Raw genomic sequence first — 18,532 nt, forward strand, 5'->3', positions numbered from 1 at the left:
ATGGGTGCAATAAGAAATCAGCCTGGCCACCAAGGAGGATAAGTGTGTTTGCAATGCATCCACACTTAACCTCTTGGTTGCCAAACTGTAAGCAGCTATCCAGGGGTGGATTTATTTCACTATAGGCCCTGGGCTGTTTACCAAGCTTGGGCCCCCAACCCCACTAAAACTATGGCAACACTAGCGTGGTGTTCTTAGTACAGGATAGATAATGTCATGATGCCCTGATTTGTGCAAAACTGTGATAAAAAAGCAGTGATTTTTGCAAATCATGGCAGAACTGTAGCCAGGAGACAATATACCACTTAAGGTATAAGTCTTTTTGAATGGCCATGGGCCTCCCAGGAGCTCAGGGCCCTGGGCTACCGCTCGAAAAGGATCTCTTATAATCCGTTACTGCAGCTATCTGTAAAGATGCTGCATACAGTAAAAATGTTGGGTTCTGCTCCTGCCTTTTTTGTTGTGTTTCTCCGATTTTGTTTTTCAGATATTGGTATGCAGAGGATTGCACCGGATTCGTCGATGACCAGCATTTTTGGGGTTTTTTTTTCAAATAAAATGGTTAAAGAGGGGTGTGGGGGTGTGAAAAAAAATTCCCTTGTGTCTTCTCTTTATTTCTTTACTCTACAGGCTTAGTAGTGAAATCCGTATGATAGATGGAATCCATTACTAAGCCAGGGCCTTGTGTTATCCAGTATAAAATGGCTAAAACTAATCCCTTCATTATTACCCCAGTACCCACCACACCAGGGGTACTGGGAAAAGCCGGGTGCCAGTAGTCCTGGAGCGTCAAAATTGACAGGCTGGTATTATTAGGCTGGGGAGTGCCAAAATATATGGCCCTTCCCACCCTGGTACTACTAGGCTGCTGCTGTTTGTTTTTATAACCTGGCTGGTAATGAAAATGAGGGGAACCCTACACATTTTTTAAAAAATAAATAGGGTTCCCCCCATTTTCATAACCAGCTGGGTAAAACAACAACAACAACAACAACGCAGCTTAGTGGTACCAGGGTAGAAATTGCTATTTATTTTAGCCCTCCCCAGCCTAATAATACCAGCCTGCTACCGTTAAGTCCAGGAGCCCCAAATTTGATGCTCCAGGACTACTGGCCCTCATCTTTCCCCTGTATCCCTGGTGTGGTGGGTAATAATGGGGGGTGGGGATGTGTGTAGTGTTAGCCATTTTATATCAGCTAACACTAGGCCTTGGTTTAGCATTGGATTTCATCTATCAGACTGCTTCCACTACTAAGTCTGTAAAGTAAAGAAATAAAGACAAGACACAAGGGATTTTTTAATTCAAATAAAAACACCCCCACACCCCTCATTGACTACTTTATTTAACAAAATCCCTAAAAAATGTAGGTCATTGGCGTAGTCCAATGAATCAAAGATCCCAATCTGATATCTGAAGAACAAAAAGGGAGAAACACACAAATGCATTATGCATTTTCACAGCCTGTTTAGGGCTATAATGGAAAAGATGGGATTCCCTTCCCATCCATTACATTATAGCTGAAAATCAATTAACTGTATATTAACTTAAACATATTTTCATTTCAGTTTTGCTTTTGTAAACTAAAAATAGCAAAATTAGAGCGAAAATTTGCTTTATTAAGTAAATATAAACTAAAACAAGAACCTGATGGTCAGGATTTCAAGAACATAAGAATGCAGAGAGAGGTATTAAACTTTAGTATGAATTGATCACCAGTTCAAGCCATAGATGCAGAACCTAGACAAGTAACAGTGAGTGGAGCAAACATGGTCTTTACAGCAGCACCCAAATTGAGTAAGCAGTATACCTGCTTATGAACAGGACAAATGACCATAGACCACCTACTAAAAATTCAATGGGCACTGTAGTTTCAAACAATTACTCTGCATTTAAGTCCTTAATGACACAAGTACACTTTAGGATAGACATTTAGGGAGAGATTTATCAAAGGGTGTAAAATATAGACTGGTGTAAACTGCCCAAAAAAACAGTCACAGCTCAGCTTTCATTTTACCAGACTTGAAACCTCAGCTGTAATTAGCTGTTTTGGGCAGTTTACGCCAGTGTATATTTTACACCCTTTGATAAATCTCCCCCCCCTTCAGTATTTTTTACAACTTTTTACAATCGTATATGCACACTGAGAAATTCTGTGCGTAATTTTCACTGACAGATTCTGCACAGAATTCTACACATTTTATAGCGCTCACGGAATTTGCGCAGAGTTCCCACCTCAATTCTTTGAGCGGAAAGCGGATCTGCGGCAGAAAATTCCGCACGGAAATTTCGTTGTGTTCATGGACAGACGGAAATCCCATTTTGCTCTATGGAAAGAGGCAATGTTGCATTTAAACGTGCAGAATTCTGTGTGCTTTTTGCTGTGGAATCCATGTGGAATTCCGCAAGAATTGCTCAGTGTGCACATACCCTAAGGCTGACTTCACACTGCCTTAAAATCTGTAAAATCTTTTCTCCCCTTACTTGCATTTTGAGGCTCTTTGGCAGCTTTTCCAAAATGCAGCATTCTGAGGGCGTGAAACTTTTTAGAAAAAGATTATTCACACATAGACTATGTTCACTTATAGCATTTCTGTCAGTTTTTTTAAAATCAAAACCAGGACTGGTTTGAAAACACCAAAACTGTGCCGATCTTTCTATTATATTTTGGCCTGTAAGTTCAACTCCTGATTATGGCTACAAATATTGACCAAAGTACCGATGAAAATACTGACCAAAATACTTTGTGTGAACATAGCCATAAAGTTAAAAAATACCAGAAAAAACGCATTGTATGAAAAGAAAAAGGCATACGCCGCATTGGCGTTTTTTCTGGTATTTTTTGTCTAGAAAATTGCCATAAAAAAAAGTGTGCTAACAAAGAATAGATAGATACAAACAAAGAATAGGATAGAATGATTTCTCATTTGATTTAGTTTGACTGCAGTGGGTGGATCTGTTTTTATTGGCAGAAGGCTCAAATGAGTTGTTTTTAGTGGTTCTCTTGATCTTGAGTCCTTTATTAAAGGGGTTATCCAGTGCTACAAAAACATGGCCACCTTCTTCCAGAAACAGCACCACTCTTGTCTCCAGTTTGGGTGAGGTTATGTAATTCAGTTCTATTTAAGTGACTGGAGCTTAAAGAGGTTATCCAGCGCTACAAAAACATGGCCACGTTCCCCCCACTGTTGTCTCCAGTCTGGGTGGGGTTTTGAAGCTCCGTTCCATTGAAGTAAATGGAGCTTAATTGCAAACTACACCTGAACAGGAGTCAACAGTAGGGGGACAAGTGGCCACGTTTTTGTAGCGCCGGATAACCCCTTTAGTTGCAAAACACACCTGAACTGGAGACAAGAGTGGTGCTGTCTCTGGAAGAAAGTGGCCATGTTTTTGTAGCTCTGGATAACCCCTTTAAACTAATGTTACAGAAGAACAGGACACACAGAGAAAAGTCTAGAATCCCATAAGCCAATAAATAATTTATAACAATATTGTCGTGTGAACAGACTCTTAATCAAAATAAAGCACATAATCACTTACTTGCATTGTTGTTGTTTTAAGGGTTGTAGGTGCATTAGTGGTAGTCCATGGGACCACATGTATTATTACAGTAGCTGTTGTAGACAGCTGCAGAGCTTTATCTCCACCACGTTCATCAGTAACTTTAATTAATAGTTGGAAAATTGTTGGATCCTCAATACCCTCAAAAATATTATATTGGAAGTTTTGAGCTGATGTAATAAAAGGAGGCTCATCATTATCCCTCTCAAGATTAAAACGATTAGCTTTATTCTCTGGGTGGGTAAACAAAACAGGAGTAGATGTAAGAATTACTAATGCTGTTGGGACAGACCTTTTCAAAACTTAAAATGTAACTCTCATTTCAAAGTCATTTTTCTGAAAACAATAAATATCAATAGTAAAAGCGTACAATACCAATAGTACAAGAGTTTTGAAACTCTGTAATAGGTTTTATTTAAGCCCCTATTAGATGGGGTGACTGTGAGGAGCAAACAAGCTCTGTCACCACTCGTTTGCTCCTCGTTCCCCGCTGGCTGCCGGCGCTATTACATGTGTCAGCAGCGAGCGGGTGAGAGCCGCTGGGGCCATGGAGAGGTGATCGCTAGATTGTCCGGGCAGCCCATAGTGAATAACTGCGGTCTGCTGCCACCACTCCTATTCCACAAAGCGACAGCAGGAGATCGCTGCTATCGTTGTAGTTTGTCTTTCAACATGTTGAAAGACAAACGAAAGCAACGATCAGCCAACATCGTTCATGTGGGCTGATTGTTGCCTTCTATTACATGGGACAATTATCGGCAAGAACGGATGATATCGACTGAATACCGCCAATAATCGTTCCGTATAGTAGGGCCATTAACAAAAGAGTTTCCTTCTGTAGTGAAAAAGCTGTTTTCCTTGCTCCCCCCTCACTCTAGAAGCAGAATTTCTGTGTCCATTATGCTCTATGGAGAGGGGAGGGGTTGAGAGGAGTAAGTGGGCAGGGAGAGGAGAAATAGCAGTCCTGCACAGCACATCATCATGCAATCTTCTCTCAGCAAGTTCCTAGATAAGCACTGACCTTTCTGACCTCTAAATTCAGCATTTTATATGCCCAGATAGTCTACAAACATACAGATTTTATGATTATTATTGTTATTATTACTACTACTACTACTCTGTATGCCTGCTATGAAATGCAGCCATGTCAATAAGCTTTTATAGAATGTTTGTAGTAGCTGTATTATAGCAATTAATAGAACCAATAGCATTAATGATTATACATATAAAAAAACCATTATCATACCTGATACTATAGCATAGCTAAGTTGATCATCAGGTGAGTCTATATCTGAACATTTTAGTTTTAGTACAGGTATCTTCTGTGTAGAATAAATAATTGTCTCATAATAGGCAGGAGAGCAAACAGGAGCCTCATCATTCACATTCTGCAGAACAATTAACAAGATCATTTTTCCGAGTAAACAATTCATTAAAAAACTTTATTTTGCCTGGCACTGTATTGGGAAATCCTCAAGCAAACATAAACCACTTTAGTTGCGTTTACATTGATAACTGATACAAGAAGAATAATGTATCATATGATGTTTTCAATGTTGTCATTTATAAAGAGCACTGTAGGCTCAGCTAAGGATGGGCACACTTACATGGTGGCATGGATTAATCATTACTTCATATTTTTGTGTGCTTGCCAGCCTCAACCTGTCTGTTTAACAGATGACAAACACATAAATACAAACCATGTTTAGAAAACGAATGCAGGCTATTTGAAAGGAATATAAACCTTCCTAGTATGTCAACTCGAGTTTCAGTGAATACTTTCGAATCATAGGTTGTATCGATGTTACAGGAAATTAAGACAACATACTACTATATCAGAATTCTCTTTTTTTTTTCTTTTTAAACCTTAAAAATTAATTTGCTTCTGCAGCCACTGCTTTGTACTGAGTAGTATTGCTTTGCTTACTAGTAGGCTATGTACATACACATATGTATGGCCATACAACAACTCACAGTAGATCAGTAGATGCTTATTTTATGTTTAACAGCCTTACTTCTGTGACTTACTTGCCTGTTACGTGTTTTATGTTTTTCACACTACAACATTTCAAAAGCAAGAGGAGCTTTAAAGAAGACCTATCATCAGGGTTGGCCTTAGGGTACATGGCACCCTGTGTGGAATTTACTTTTTCCCCCACCCCCAAAATGCGTCGGCTGATGTTGGCCCTACAGGGGGCAACATGGATGGGTAAGTAGATTAATAGCTTATTCATCCATTGTCATTACAGTGAATGCCAAATAGGTAAGACAGCAGCAAAAGAAGTAGTCCTAGCTGTATGTGAACTTTTTTTTTTTTACATGAAACAACAGGCACACTTTACTCTGACCATGTTTGGCCACACGGTTGCTGTACATATTAGTTTACACATGTTTAGTCAGGGCGCAGACAGGCAAGTATTCATTTTCTGTACTGTTGCACATGTTATATGCTGAAAAACACCTAAACTGCCTATGTAACACTATTTATTTCAGGCTAAATAAAGGAAAGTTAGGAATTTTAAACCAGTAAAACCTTTAAAGTTTGCTTGTCACCCTCACCCCACACACAGCTATATTTTTGTTTCTTATTGGTAAAAAAAGAGTCCATATGACTACAATAATGAGTACAGGGTATGTAGAGACACATATTGCGCGTGGGGGGTGGGCCATTAATAATAAATGGAATGCCATAAAGTGCAAATATAAAGCAGTGGCCAATGAAAGCTATTAAAGTGTTGCTTTCTAAAGCTACAAAACATACCACTTCCAGCCTGGTTTCACTCTAAAAGCAAGCACTCACATAAGTGGCCAATTTGTCTCTTGTCATAATTGCATGTGTACAAAGACAATGTTCACTACTTAGTTCTGTTAGATGATAATTACACAGTTGCTTGGAAATACACCCATACATTGCATTGCAAGGACAGAACAAGCATTCTGAAATCTACAATGAAATGAGAAAAGGGGCTAATTGTTATCTAAACAAAATCAGAACAGATATTAGAAGTGTAACAACTGCACTCAGGTTAGACTAATATTTATGCAGATTGTTTAACAAAATATTCATTGGGTGATATTGTATGTGTTAGAATGACAAATATTACACATTCATAAGAAAAGTAAGGATAATATAATATAACTGTAATATATTATGCTATATCTAGCTGTACATGCATCAATGGAATGCGTTTGCGTGTATATATATATATATATATATATATATATATATATGTATATATAACTGTTTTTTTTTGGGGGGGGGGCTGACTGAGGTGGGGCAGATTTCACTGATGGCACACAGGGAGTTCTGATGCACCAGGAGTTATGTAGAAATGTGTACATTTCTACATGAGGCCATAAACCAGGCTGCCACCTTTTAACAACCTAGCTCCTGTACTTATTGCCAGGACAGTTAACCCCTTACATGCTATGATCAAATCATGACTGTGGTGGCTATGGAAACTTTGCAGCTCTGTCACCCCATTGGCAGCCCAGGGTCATAATCATTGGTGTCAATTGGTTTCCTCCTGAAGGTCCCCAGGCCTGTCATCTAAGTGCTGGTTTACAACAACAATAATAGTGCCATATATTATATGACAGATCTCATATGAGGATGTCATTTGTTCCACGCACTGATCCCTGTTGAAATCTTGGGCATGCACCATTGTATTCAGACACAGTGGGGGAGATTTATCAAACATGGTGTAAAGTTAAACTGGCTCAGTTGCCCTTAGCAACCAATTAAATCCCACTTTTCATTCCTCACAGACTCTTTGGGAAATAAAAAGGTGGAATCTGATTGGTTGGTAGGGGCAACTGAGCCAGTTTCACTTTACACCATGTTTAATAGATTTCCCCCCATGTTTGATAAATCTCCCCCAGTGAGTTTATCAGGATCTGCATTGGCCTCACTGACTCACTGTGTATGAGATTTCATCAGGGTGTGTTGCTGGAAACTGAGTCATGTCTGTCTATTACACACTGAGGGAGTGTGGAATTAGTGTGGAAAGGCATTATACCCTGGAGCACTTCAAAGCAGGTAGTATGTGTTTTACTTACGTAAGAAGTTTGGTATTTTAGGTGACAGATTCACTTCAACATAGCACAGTTAATAGCTCAGTTTACGGCTGCCTATGTGCCAAAATTTTAGCACAATTTCAGCGCAATTGTGCAAAAACCAGCTTGCGTGAGTTTGACGTTTACCAAGTGTTTTTGACACTTTTTTTTTTAACATTATAATTGAACATTTTTAGTGATTCTAGTTCATTGCATCTCTGTTCTTGTTGTTAATACTTAAAAGGTTAGTCACAGAATTCAGAGTAATGTATAAGTTAAGTCTCCTGTAAATGTTCAACTGCAATTGAAGTCCAAGTCCATATATATATATATATATATATATATATATCTCCACTACCGTTCAAAAGTTTGGGGTCACCCAAACAATTTTGTGCTTTCCATGAAAAGTCACACTTCTTCACCACCATACGTTGTGAAATGAATAGAAAAGAGAGTCAAGACATTGACAAGGTTAGAAATAATGATTTGTATTTGAAATAACCTTGTATTTACATCAAACTTTGCTTTCGTCAAAGAATCCTCCTTTTGCAGCAATTACAGCATTGCACACCTTTGGCATTCTAGCTATTAATCTGTTGAGGTAAGCTGGAGAAATTGCACCCCACGCTTCTAGAAGCAGCTCCCACAAGTTGGATTGGTTGGATGGGCACTTCTGGCGTACCATACGGTCAAGCTGCTCCCACAACAGCTCAATGGGGTTCAGATCTGGTGACTGCGCTGGCCACTCCATTACCTATGATAGAATACCAGCTGCCTGCTTCTGCTGTAAATAGTTCTTGCACAATTTGAAGGTGCGTTTAGGGTCATTGTCCTGTTGTAGGATGAAATTGGCTCCAATCAAGCGCTGTCCTCTGGGTATGGCATGGCGTTGCAAAATTGAGTGATAGCCTTCCTTATTCAGAATCCCTTTTACCCTTTACAAATCTCCCACCTTACCAGCACCAAAGCAACCCCAGACCATCACATTACCTCCACCATGCTTAACAGATGGCGTCAGGCATTCTTCCAGCATCTTTTCATTTGTTCTGCGTCTCACAAACGTTCTTCTTTGTGATCCAAACACCTCAAACTTGGATTCATCCGTCCACAACACTTTTTTCCAGTCTTCCTCTGTCCAATGTCTGTGTTATTTTGCCCATCTTAATCTTTTTCTTTTACTGGCCAGTCTCAGATAGGGCTTTTTATTTGCCACTCTGCCCTGAAGGCCAAAATCCTGCAGCCGCCTCTTCACTGTAGATGTTGACACTGGTGTTTTGTGGGTACTATTTAATGAAGATGCCAGTTGGGGACCTGTGAGGCGTCTGTTTCTCAAACTAGAGAGTCTAATGTGCTTATATTCTTGCTTAGTTGTGCAACGCGGCCTCCCACTTCTTTTTCTACTCTGGTTAGAGCCGGTTTGTGCTGTCCTCTGAAGGGAGTAGTACACACCGTTGTAGGAAATCTTCAATTTCTTAGCAATTTCTCGCATGGAATAGCCTTCATTTCTAAGAACAAGAATAGACTGTCGAGTTTCAGATGAAAGTTCTCTTTTTCTGGCCATTTTGAGCGTTTAATTGACCCCACAAATGTGATGCTCCAGAAACACAATATGCTTAAAGGAAGGTCAGTTTTGTAGCTTCTGTAACGAGCTAGAGTGTTTTCAGATGTGTGAACATGATTGCACAAGGGTTTTCTAATCATCAATTAGCCTTCTGAGCCAATGAGCAAACACATTGTACCAGTAGAAAACTGGAGTGATAGTTGCTGGAAATGGGCCTCTATACACCTATGTAGATATTGCACCAAAAACCAAACATTTGCAGCTAGAATAGTCATTTACCACATTAGCAATGTATAAAGTGTATTTGTTTAAAGTTAGGACTAGTTTAAAGTTATCTTCAATGAAAAGTACAGTGCTTTTCCTTCAAAAATAAGGACATTTCAATGTGACCCCAAACTTTTGACCGGTAGTGTGTGTATATATATATATATATATATATATATATATATGTATATAGCCAACATATATATATATATATATATATATATATATATAGCCACTAGAGATGAGCGAGTAGTGAAATATTCGAAAGCTTGAAATTCGATTTGAACGGACCGACTACAAATGGCATAGACAAGGTGGAGAGCAAACCGCACCCAATGCTGTCATTGTGCCTTCCGCATTGCCAAACTTTTTAAAACCTGGCATGGAGCCAAATAAAATACCGCTGTTATCACACCAGAACATCCAGCCAGCGATAAATAAGAAGTGTTTAAAAAAATGTTTTTTAACCTGGTGCAGCGCCAAATAACATACTGTGATCATTGTTATCACACAGTAACTAGGCCAAGCCTGGCAAACACAGTACATATCTGAAATTTTATGTATGCCAGCCACTGATACGTGAGAGGTTTTTCTTTTCTTTTTAACAGACGCAGAGCGCAATAAACTGTCCTGCAACGATTCGACTGTAGGACAAAAAAGACAGACACAGGTCTATGCAGGAGAATTCTAAGCTGCATGCCTATCTATCTATCTATCTATCTATCTATCTATCTATCTATCTATCTGATATGCTGCTAGTCTATGTGCTGTATATGTGGATGTGTATGCTGTGCTGTGTAGTAGCCCCAAGAAAGGATTTTGGGGTCTTTTCTGCCTACAATCTGATAAGATGCTCACTGTCCCTATTGCAGTCTCGCTGTCCCTCATTACTTGCAACACTTAGGGCCTTATTACACCAACAGATTACCTGACAGATTTTTTTAAGCCAAAGCCAGAAATGGACCATAAACAGAGAACAGGTAATAAAGGAAAGACTGAGATTTCTCCTCTTTTAAAATCCATTCCTGGCTTTGGCTTAAAAAAAATATGTCAGATAATCTGTTGGTGTAATAGGGCCCTTAGACTGTAGGAGAAAATAGAATAATTGCAGCCAATTCTTCACAGTGAGCAGATGCCTGTCTTTCTGTGAGAATGAGCTGTAGATGTGGTGGTAGCCGGCCTATTCACAGAAAATCTGTTGAAATATATGAGCTTACTAGCCCTAAGAATGGCTTTTGGGGTCTTTCCTGCCTAAAATCAGCTAAATCCATACTCTCCCTGCTCCAGCCTTTTTCCCTGACTAGCTTCAAGATGGCATCTGAAGAAGAGCAGGAAAAGCCAAGTATACTCTGGAGGTCACACAAGTAAGCCAGCCAATGAATGTAGACGCTGTTCTCACGAATCCAGCGTGCTGGTAGGACCTATCTCCCCAACCCCCATGCATAGTTATTGGTAAAAAAAAAGTGCCAGGGAGGGTGGGAGATTTTTACAGCGTTTTCGGTCGGATGCTCGATCGAAAGCGAGTATTTTGCAAAGTGTAGTATTCAATCAAATACCTGCTTAATTGAGTACTACTCGATCATTTCTAATGGTCACCCATTTATTTAAATGTTTAAAGTAAATCCCCTGAACATCTCTTCCCGCAATACTTGCAGAATTAGTAATTATAAAGTCAATACACATAAATCCGAGATCTTAAATGTATCACTGCCCTCGGAGGAATTTCATTGGATAGGTAATCAATTTCCTTTTAAAGTCCAGCCTGCCCAGTTACGGTACCTAGGGATTAATATTAGTAGCGACCTGAACGATCTGTTCTGGGCTAATTTCCCCGCGCTGCTACGCTCCATTGAAGACAACCTGCAGTAATGGACTAACCTTACGCTGTCTTGGTTTGGCAAGATGGCGGCCCTGAAGATGGATATCTTACCTAAAGTACTTTATCTCATTCAGGCTCTCCCTTGCCCTGTTCCGGGATCTTTCCTGGCTAAATTTAGGACCCTGCTCACGCGTTTCATGTGGCATCCTGGGGGCCCACGTATACGCCATAATGTGTTAATCAGATCCAAGGAGTGCGGAGGAGTTGGTCTTCCGAACCTCAAGCTATATTACCAGGCAGCCATCTGCACCCGTGTTCTGGACCTTTGTCATTACACGACTACCAAAAGGTGGGTGGAATTTGAGTCCCCTCCGTTAGATCGTCCCCCAGCCCCAACCATTCCTTATGTAACTCGAGTGCTCTTGCCTGTTTGGGATGGGTTATTCACAAAGACTGGCCTTTCCTCTAGACCGGGCCCTCTTACCCCCCTCTTTGACAACCCCCAGTTTCTTTGACACCCATGTTATCCTAGATCTTCCAATGCATGATAGACCTCGCCTCTACCAGGTGCTCTCAGGCAAACAAGTACGTTCTCTCACGGTTGATCCCAGGCCCCCGCCGGGTGCATGGCTCCTCCGGGTTGCTTAGTTCACTTTGTTAACTCACTCTCTCCCACACCTCAGATTTTCAGGGACCTCTCATCTTTCGAGCGGTTATGCACTCAATCCTCCCCCCCTTCCCATACAGTTTCCTCAGTCTACGGTTTGCTTAGAGGCCATGTGGAAGAAACAGACGTGAAACCCAGTTATATCTCACATTGGGAGCAAGATCTCAATAGAACTTTTTCAGAGGAGGAGCTCTTTAAAATCTTCCTGCTCACTCATAAAGCATCAATATCTGGTAAGATCCAAGAGAGAAATTATAAGATTCTGAGCAGGTGGTATAGGTGCCCAGATAGGATACATTCTATGTTCCCCTCTGCCCCCTCCACTTGCTGGAGGTGTGGTAAGGCCATCGGCTCCTACCTTCATATTTGGTGGGACTGCCCCATAATTGCTCCCTTCTGGGCATCTGTCTTCCGTCTATATAATGAGGTGAGCTCCTCTTCCGTCTCGTCAAGCCCCGAAGTAGCGCTCCTCTCCTTACTACCTGGCCCCTCGCACCTCTCCAAGAAGGGCCTTCTTTGGCCCTTTATGGGAGTTGCCCGATCGGTCATTCCACGTTTGTGGAAACAAACTAGACCGCCCACTAAATTGGAGTTCTTGGATGCACTGAATAGGGTTAGGAGAATGGAGGAGATGGTGGCAGATGATTTGGACAAGCAGGATCTATTTAAATCTACGTGGTTGATCTGGGACATGTTTCGAGACACGGACGCCTTTCAGACTTGGCTTGACGGGCCTAGGAGCCCCTAAGATAGGTGCCATGGAGGCACTCCTTAGGTGGTCAACCCCTGTGATAATTTGTCCTTCCCTCCCCTTCCTACCCCTTCCCCTTTTCCCTCTCTTTTCTTTTCTCCCTGTTCTCTCTCTTCTTCTTCTCTTTCTCTCCTATTCTTGGTTTAGGTTATCTACATATTTTTATTAGACCTGGATGCCAGATGACATTGATAATTGTTTGACTGTTACCGTTCTGTTGCAAAACCTCTATGGTGACTTGGAAACTACTGGTCTGGTGCAACCTCCTCCGTGGACTGTCTCTCACTATTCACCAGACTATCATCGTTTGTGCGGGATGGACCCAGGGGTCTTCCCCCCCCACAACATCTTCTCTGCTTTTTGGACTCTCCGTCCTGTTATTAGACTCTTGTATCTTGGCTCCCGGTCGCCTACATTACGTGTCATTATATTGCTGTTGGCGAACTGTTATACATCTGGTTTTATAATAATAAAAGATTTAACCATAAAGTAAATGAGTGGCACATGAAGCTTACTCTTTTTCTAGAAGCTAACAGCTAAGGTTGGAGATAATTGATAAGCTTACCATTTCCAGATTACAGGTCAATCAGTAATTTGCTAATCAAGAACTTAATCAAATTAGGAATGTCATACATGTCTGCAGGTGTATTATGAGAATTCCTCACAGTTTAAGCCAGCATTAAGTGAATTGATATTAAAATAAAAAGTGAAAAGTGGAAATATAATAGTACATATGTATATATATATATTTATTCTGAGTTCCTGTACTTACGATTATGTCAATGGTGACAAGTGCCAAATTCTTGCGCTGTTTCAGGGGATCTGCTTCTACATCATTGTTGAGGTCAGTTGCCTGTACTGTTATTGAATATTTATTTTTCTTCTCAAAATCCAGGTTTTCTCGGACTTTGATATTACCTAGAATTTTATCTTACATTTGTAATTCTTCTTTTACATAACAACAGTAATTATTACCATGCTTGTCCTCCCTGCTGGGCTTTGTTTACCTGGCTATAGCATTGACTGTCTATCTACTTACTGTACATAAGCAATGGAGTCATTCACTGGCGTCCACTTATTTATTATTGGTATGTTCCAGTCAAGTAAAGAATGTGGGGAATTAACTGGTGAGTATACTGAAGTTTGGCGTGTTGTTCTATTGCTATGCCAAACTGCGGCCACACTTAAATACCTGGAAACACCCATTCACAAAGTATAGGCTTCAAATGAAATAATATCTGTATCAAAAACAGTCCTAATAGCTTAACACAGACTATTCATATATGACTAAAAATATAATGCTTTTCTTTATACAAAAAAGTTACTTGAAGAGTGTAATGCTTAAAAAATCCAAACCGATGGGTCATCAATTTTGCAATCCCAGATAAGAATGGAGCTAAACTTTAAAATAGTGTTGGTTAAAGTAAAGTATATCACCTGTGTCTGGTTCTATGTAGAACTTTGGTGGATTGCCATAATCACCACCAGCAAAAGTAAACTTGATGTTATCAAACGGCCAGTCGATATCTGTAAATTTGGTTGTTCCAACCAACGTGTCTACTGGACTGTTTTCTAACACTCCGAACACATTTGATGATGCATTGGGAGCAAATTCATTTACACGTGTAACTCTTACAATTACAGTGACTGTACCTAGGAAAATGAAGGCAGTATTAGTGGACACTGATATTTGAATCTACATTTAAACAATTTTTTTTTTAAATTAAATTCTAAATAGCTTTACATAATTGTAAGATGCATGTAAAATTTAAAATAACAGTGCCTTACTTGTTAGAGAGGGTGTCCCAGAATCAGAAACATCTATGAGTAATATGTGCCTGAACTGCATACCAGCAAAGTCTAGGTCATCATAATCTAAAGCCATTGGTCCAGACTATAAAAATAAATAATAATAATATTATTAAAGCGATGTGTGATAAAATATTGCCTTTGTTTACAGGTCTAATTTATTCATTACTATAATGTATATTTAACTCTTCAAGGTATGTGGGTTAAGATCACAGCCTGTGGTAGTGGAATAATAGTAATAAACTTTGATGAATTGTGACTAGTGATGCAAAACATGATAGTGAAATTCTAAAAAAAGGAAATAAAATACAATAATATAATAAGATGTGTCACATAGTCTGTATTCATGTTTTCCAGGACTCCTCACAGCTGCTTCTAACTTCTTCAACCACTGGTATTCAAATGCTGAACGATTGGACTTGAGCATGCTCAAGTTGCGCTCATCTGTAAGACTATGTTCACACAACATCAAAAATTGAGAAAAGACGCCTGATTTTGATATTTTAAAAAATGTCAGTTTTTGCCACGATTTAACTGACTGCAATGTCAATGCATTGAAGTCAATGGAAAGACGGACATCCAATGCACACAATGCATTAAATAACGGACGTTTTTACCGCAGACGTCAAAATAATGAACATGATCATTATTTTTTGACGTCTTTTGCAAACAGAAGATGTTTTTTATTAGCTGTTAAAACACAGTTTTTCTTTTGTCACCATTCTTTCTCCGTTTTTACTATTAAACTCAATGGACTTTTCAATTAAGCCACACTCAAAGGCCAATTAGTAATTTCAAACTAAAATAATGTACCAACAGCCGTCATTGCACTAAGGGGAGGCCAGGCTGCTAACGGACGTCATTTTAAACAGTGCTGAAAAAACGTTGTGTGAACATAGCCTATAGTCATAATAGTCATAGTCATAGTCTAATAGTTATGTTGCCAAGTTCAATACTTGCCATCATGTTATCTTTGAAGACAATCTAAAATCATAGAAGCAAGGCCAACTTCAAAATGATGAGAACAAAAACAGTGGAAAAAGTGTGTTTTTTTTCCAAAAAATTGTTGCCTTTTTTCATGCCTGTTTTTAGTAATTGCAATTGGAGTGGATAGATAGATAGATAGATAGATAGATAGATAGATAGACAGACAGACAGACAGACAGACATATAGATAATTTAGGATAGACAGATGGATAGATAGATACAGACAGACAGACAGACAGACAGACAGACAGACAGATAATATAGGATAGACAGATAGATAGATAGATAGACAGACAGACAGACAGACAGACATATAGATAATTTAGGATAGACAGATGGATAGATAGATACAGACAGACAGACAGACAGACAGATAGATAGGAGATAGACAGACAGATAGATAGATAGGAAATAGATAGATATTAGATAGATAGATAGATAGATAGATAGATAGATAGATAGATAGATAGATAGACAGACAGACAGACAGAAAGATACACTTTCCTAGCTAAAGAATGCCACACAGCACTGGAGATAAATTATACTGTGATTTCAAAATTAAAGGATGCTCACTAATTGGGCAACAGCATAAAACAATGCAAAAAAACCTGAAGCTGTAATTTAGGTTTCAAACCAGACAGTGTTAGATATCTTTAATCCCTTCATGCCCCCTCCTAGCCTTATCTTTGCTTCATTGACAGCCATGACTTAGCTTCCAGGGATGGGAGAGGGAGAGAGAAGGCATTAGAGCCCACAGCAACTCAGGGGCATGGAAAGGCCTCATTGGTACTTTGCACTGATGCATAAATATAGAAGCGCTGATGCATAAATAAAAGTCACCATGTGTCTTCTGGATCTGACAGATATCAAACTGCAGCTAATAGATTAACTTTAATTTCATTTTACTTTTTTTTTTTTTTACATATTTTCAAAACTAACATTTAAAACATATTTTTGAAGTGTTTTGTTTATCAAGTAATATAAAAAAAATCTAAAAGGAAAAACACAAGACAAAATGCTTTATATGTAGTTTTACACATAGACTTATATATGAAATATATTAACGAAAATTTCAAATTAACATCCACAAAATGCTGTGACATACATATGATGTTTCAGTGATTTTTTTTTTTTTTTTTTTTTTTTTTTTAGAAAATCAAAGCAAAATCATGCTACCGTAACATTAGCACAACTTGGGCACAACACCTCAGACATGTTAGGAATAAAATATAATATTTAACTTACAACAATTGTATTGCCTATGAGAGTGAATTTATTTGCTGAGAACTCGTCAACAGGATTCAACTCATAATTGAGAACATTATTTGGTTTGTCTAAGTCTCGATCAACACATGTGATTTGCAGCAAAGGGCTGTTAATTGCTGTTGTTTCAGCAACTTGAATCCTAATGGAAAGGAATGACATTGTTAATTACGTGATATTATTGCAAAAACTATGATACATAAATTAATTAGCTATAATGTTACAATTATTTAGCTAAAATTATGCAGCTCCCCTTATGCCACCCAAACAGCCCTGACCCATCAAAGCATAGACTCTAAAAGTGTCCTGTTCCCCTGCCACTAAGATATTGGCATTGACATGATACCCTCAAGGGCGTCTTCACACATAATGGATTGTAGCAGATTTTTCTCTCCGAATTTTGCAGCAAGATCTGTTGCAATCCAAAGTCCTGTCAGTTCCTATGTGAATACATACTTACAGCAGATCTTCCAGCAGACTGCTGTGAGTATGTAAATCCCCCGACCCTTAACCCACACATTGCCTGCACATACATTACCCGTCCGCCAGAAAACGGACGACGTGTATACACTCCGGCCGGGATCCCATACAAGAATAGGCAGTGTTCCACCCCGTACTTTTACGTAGTGTGAACATAGCCTAAAGGTGTTATCCCAAGCTTATTACTTATCAAATCATACTCCACACTGATATTTTTTTCCAGAGCTGTACATTTAGCATTCTCAATATTTTTATTATGAATAGGCTTTTACATAGAGCTGAACATTTATAGTTTATAGTTTAACAGTGTTATATTAAACATGTACTCCGCAAAGTTTTTATTAATACAAACTTAATCAAACCTGGCACTTACATATTGGGGTAACCTTCACATTGTGGATAGTTATCATTGACATCAATTAGTCTCACTACTAATTCTGCAGCTGTTATGTGAACTCTGTCATTATCAAATGCATGCACAATAAGTCGCTGCTCATGAACAATGTTTGGATCTTCATAATCCAATAAATAGGCTATTTTTATTTCTCCAGAATCTGCAATAAATTGAAAAACATATTTTCAAAATGAACATATTCTCCTTGACAACAGTTAAGTTCTGAGCAGGCTGAGAAGTTGTCTCTCGTGGATGGGGTAACGTGGTTTTCAGTTTCTGAAACTGCTTTTCCTAATTTTTCCCTCTTTTGCAAACAGTGCAAATAGGATAGGAGCTTGGTCTTGTAATAGTTCCCAACTCATGGGGACTAGAACAGGCTGTTAAAGCATGGGTTCCGAGGAGCTATTCTCTAACACGTCCACACATGTCGACAAGTCTTGATTTCTTTTCTATTCCTAGTTACTAGTCTATTATATACTCTTTCTTGATACATCTGTATATAACGTACTGTTAGTCATCCAGTCATCTTCCTAACCATGAATAACTTCCTCAGGGCTTTCCCATTCTAATGTACCTTGCTTTGTTTGTCTGTGTGGTTGTGTTAACTTTTTGGATATATTTATAGATGTTTATTGACATTTATTTTGAGACTTTTTTTTAAGAGGATTTATACTAAATCACATTTCACTGTGACACTATTTATCACTATGTAAATCTCAGAGGATTGAAGTGTTAATTCTCTGTGATTCTAACCTCATTGTGATGTATATGACGCTTTTGTTGTAATCGTGGAGATTTCTGTGTAACCAATCACGCTTTTCCATTAATTATATCACATCTATAAAGAAAGGATTGTGTTTCAATATTCACTCTCGAAAATGGCGGTGAGAAGCAATTGAAATGTTGCATATGATATTTTGCA

General features: G+C 38.9%; 1 protein-coding gene across 1 annotated transcript in view; it reads right to left on the minus strand.

Moving 5' to 3' along the window:
- LOC138783252 (cadherin-related family member 4-like) overlaps nucleotides 1-18,532 on the minus strand; it is a 59,272-nt gene that overhangs the window by 15,087 nt on the left and 25,653 nt on the right. Inside the window, exons 13-19 of the mRNA XM_069957725.1 lie at nucleotides 17,590-17,770; nucleotides 16,719-16,878; nucleotides 14,466-14,571; nucleotides 14,115-14,330; nucleotides 13,450-13,595; nucleotides 4,806-4,947; nucleotides 3,539-3,792 (exon numbers count right to left, since the gene is read on the minus strand). Of these exons, the coding sequence (XP_069813826.1) occupies nucleotides 3,539-3,792; nucleotides 4,806-4,947; nucleotides 13,450-13,595; nucleotides 14,115-14,330; nucleotides 14,466-14,571; nucleotides 16,719-16,878; nucleotides 17,590-17,770 (1,205 nt within the window). The remainder of the gene's footprint in view (nucleotides 1-3,538; nucleotides 3,793-4,805; nucleotides 4,948-13,449; nucleotides 13,596-14,114; nucleotides 14,331-14,465; nucleotides 14,572-16,718; nucleotides 16,879-17,589; nucleotides 17,771-18,532) is intronic.

The sequence above is a fragment of the Dendropsophus ebraccatus genome, chromosome 1 (genome assembly GCF_027789765.1).
Source record: "Dendropsophus ebraccatus isolate aDenEbr1 chromosome 1, aDenEbr1.pat, whole genome shotgun sequence".
Classification (NCBI taxonomy): domain Eukaryota; kingdom Metazoa; phylum Chordata; class Amphibia; order Anura; family Hylidae; genus Dendropsophus; species Dendropsophus ebraccatus.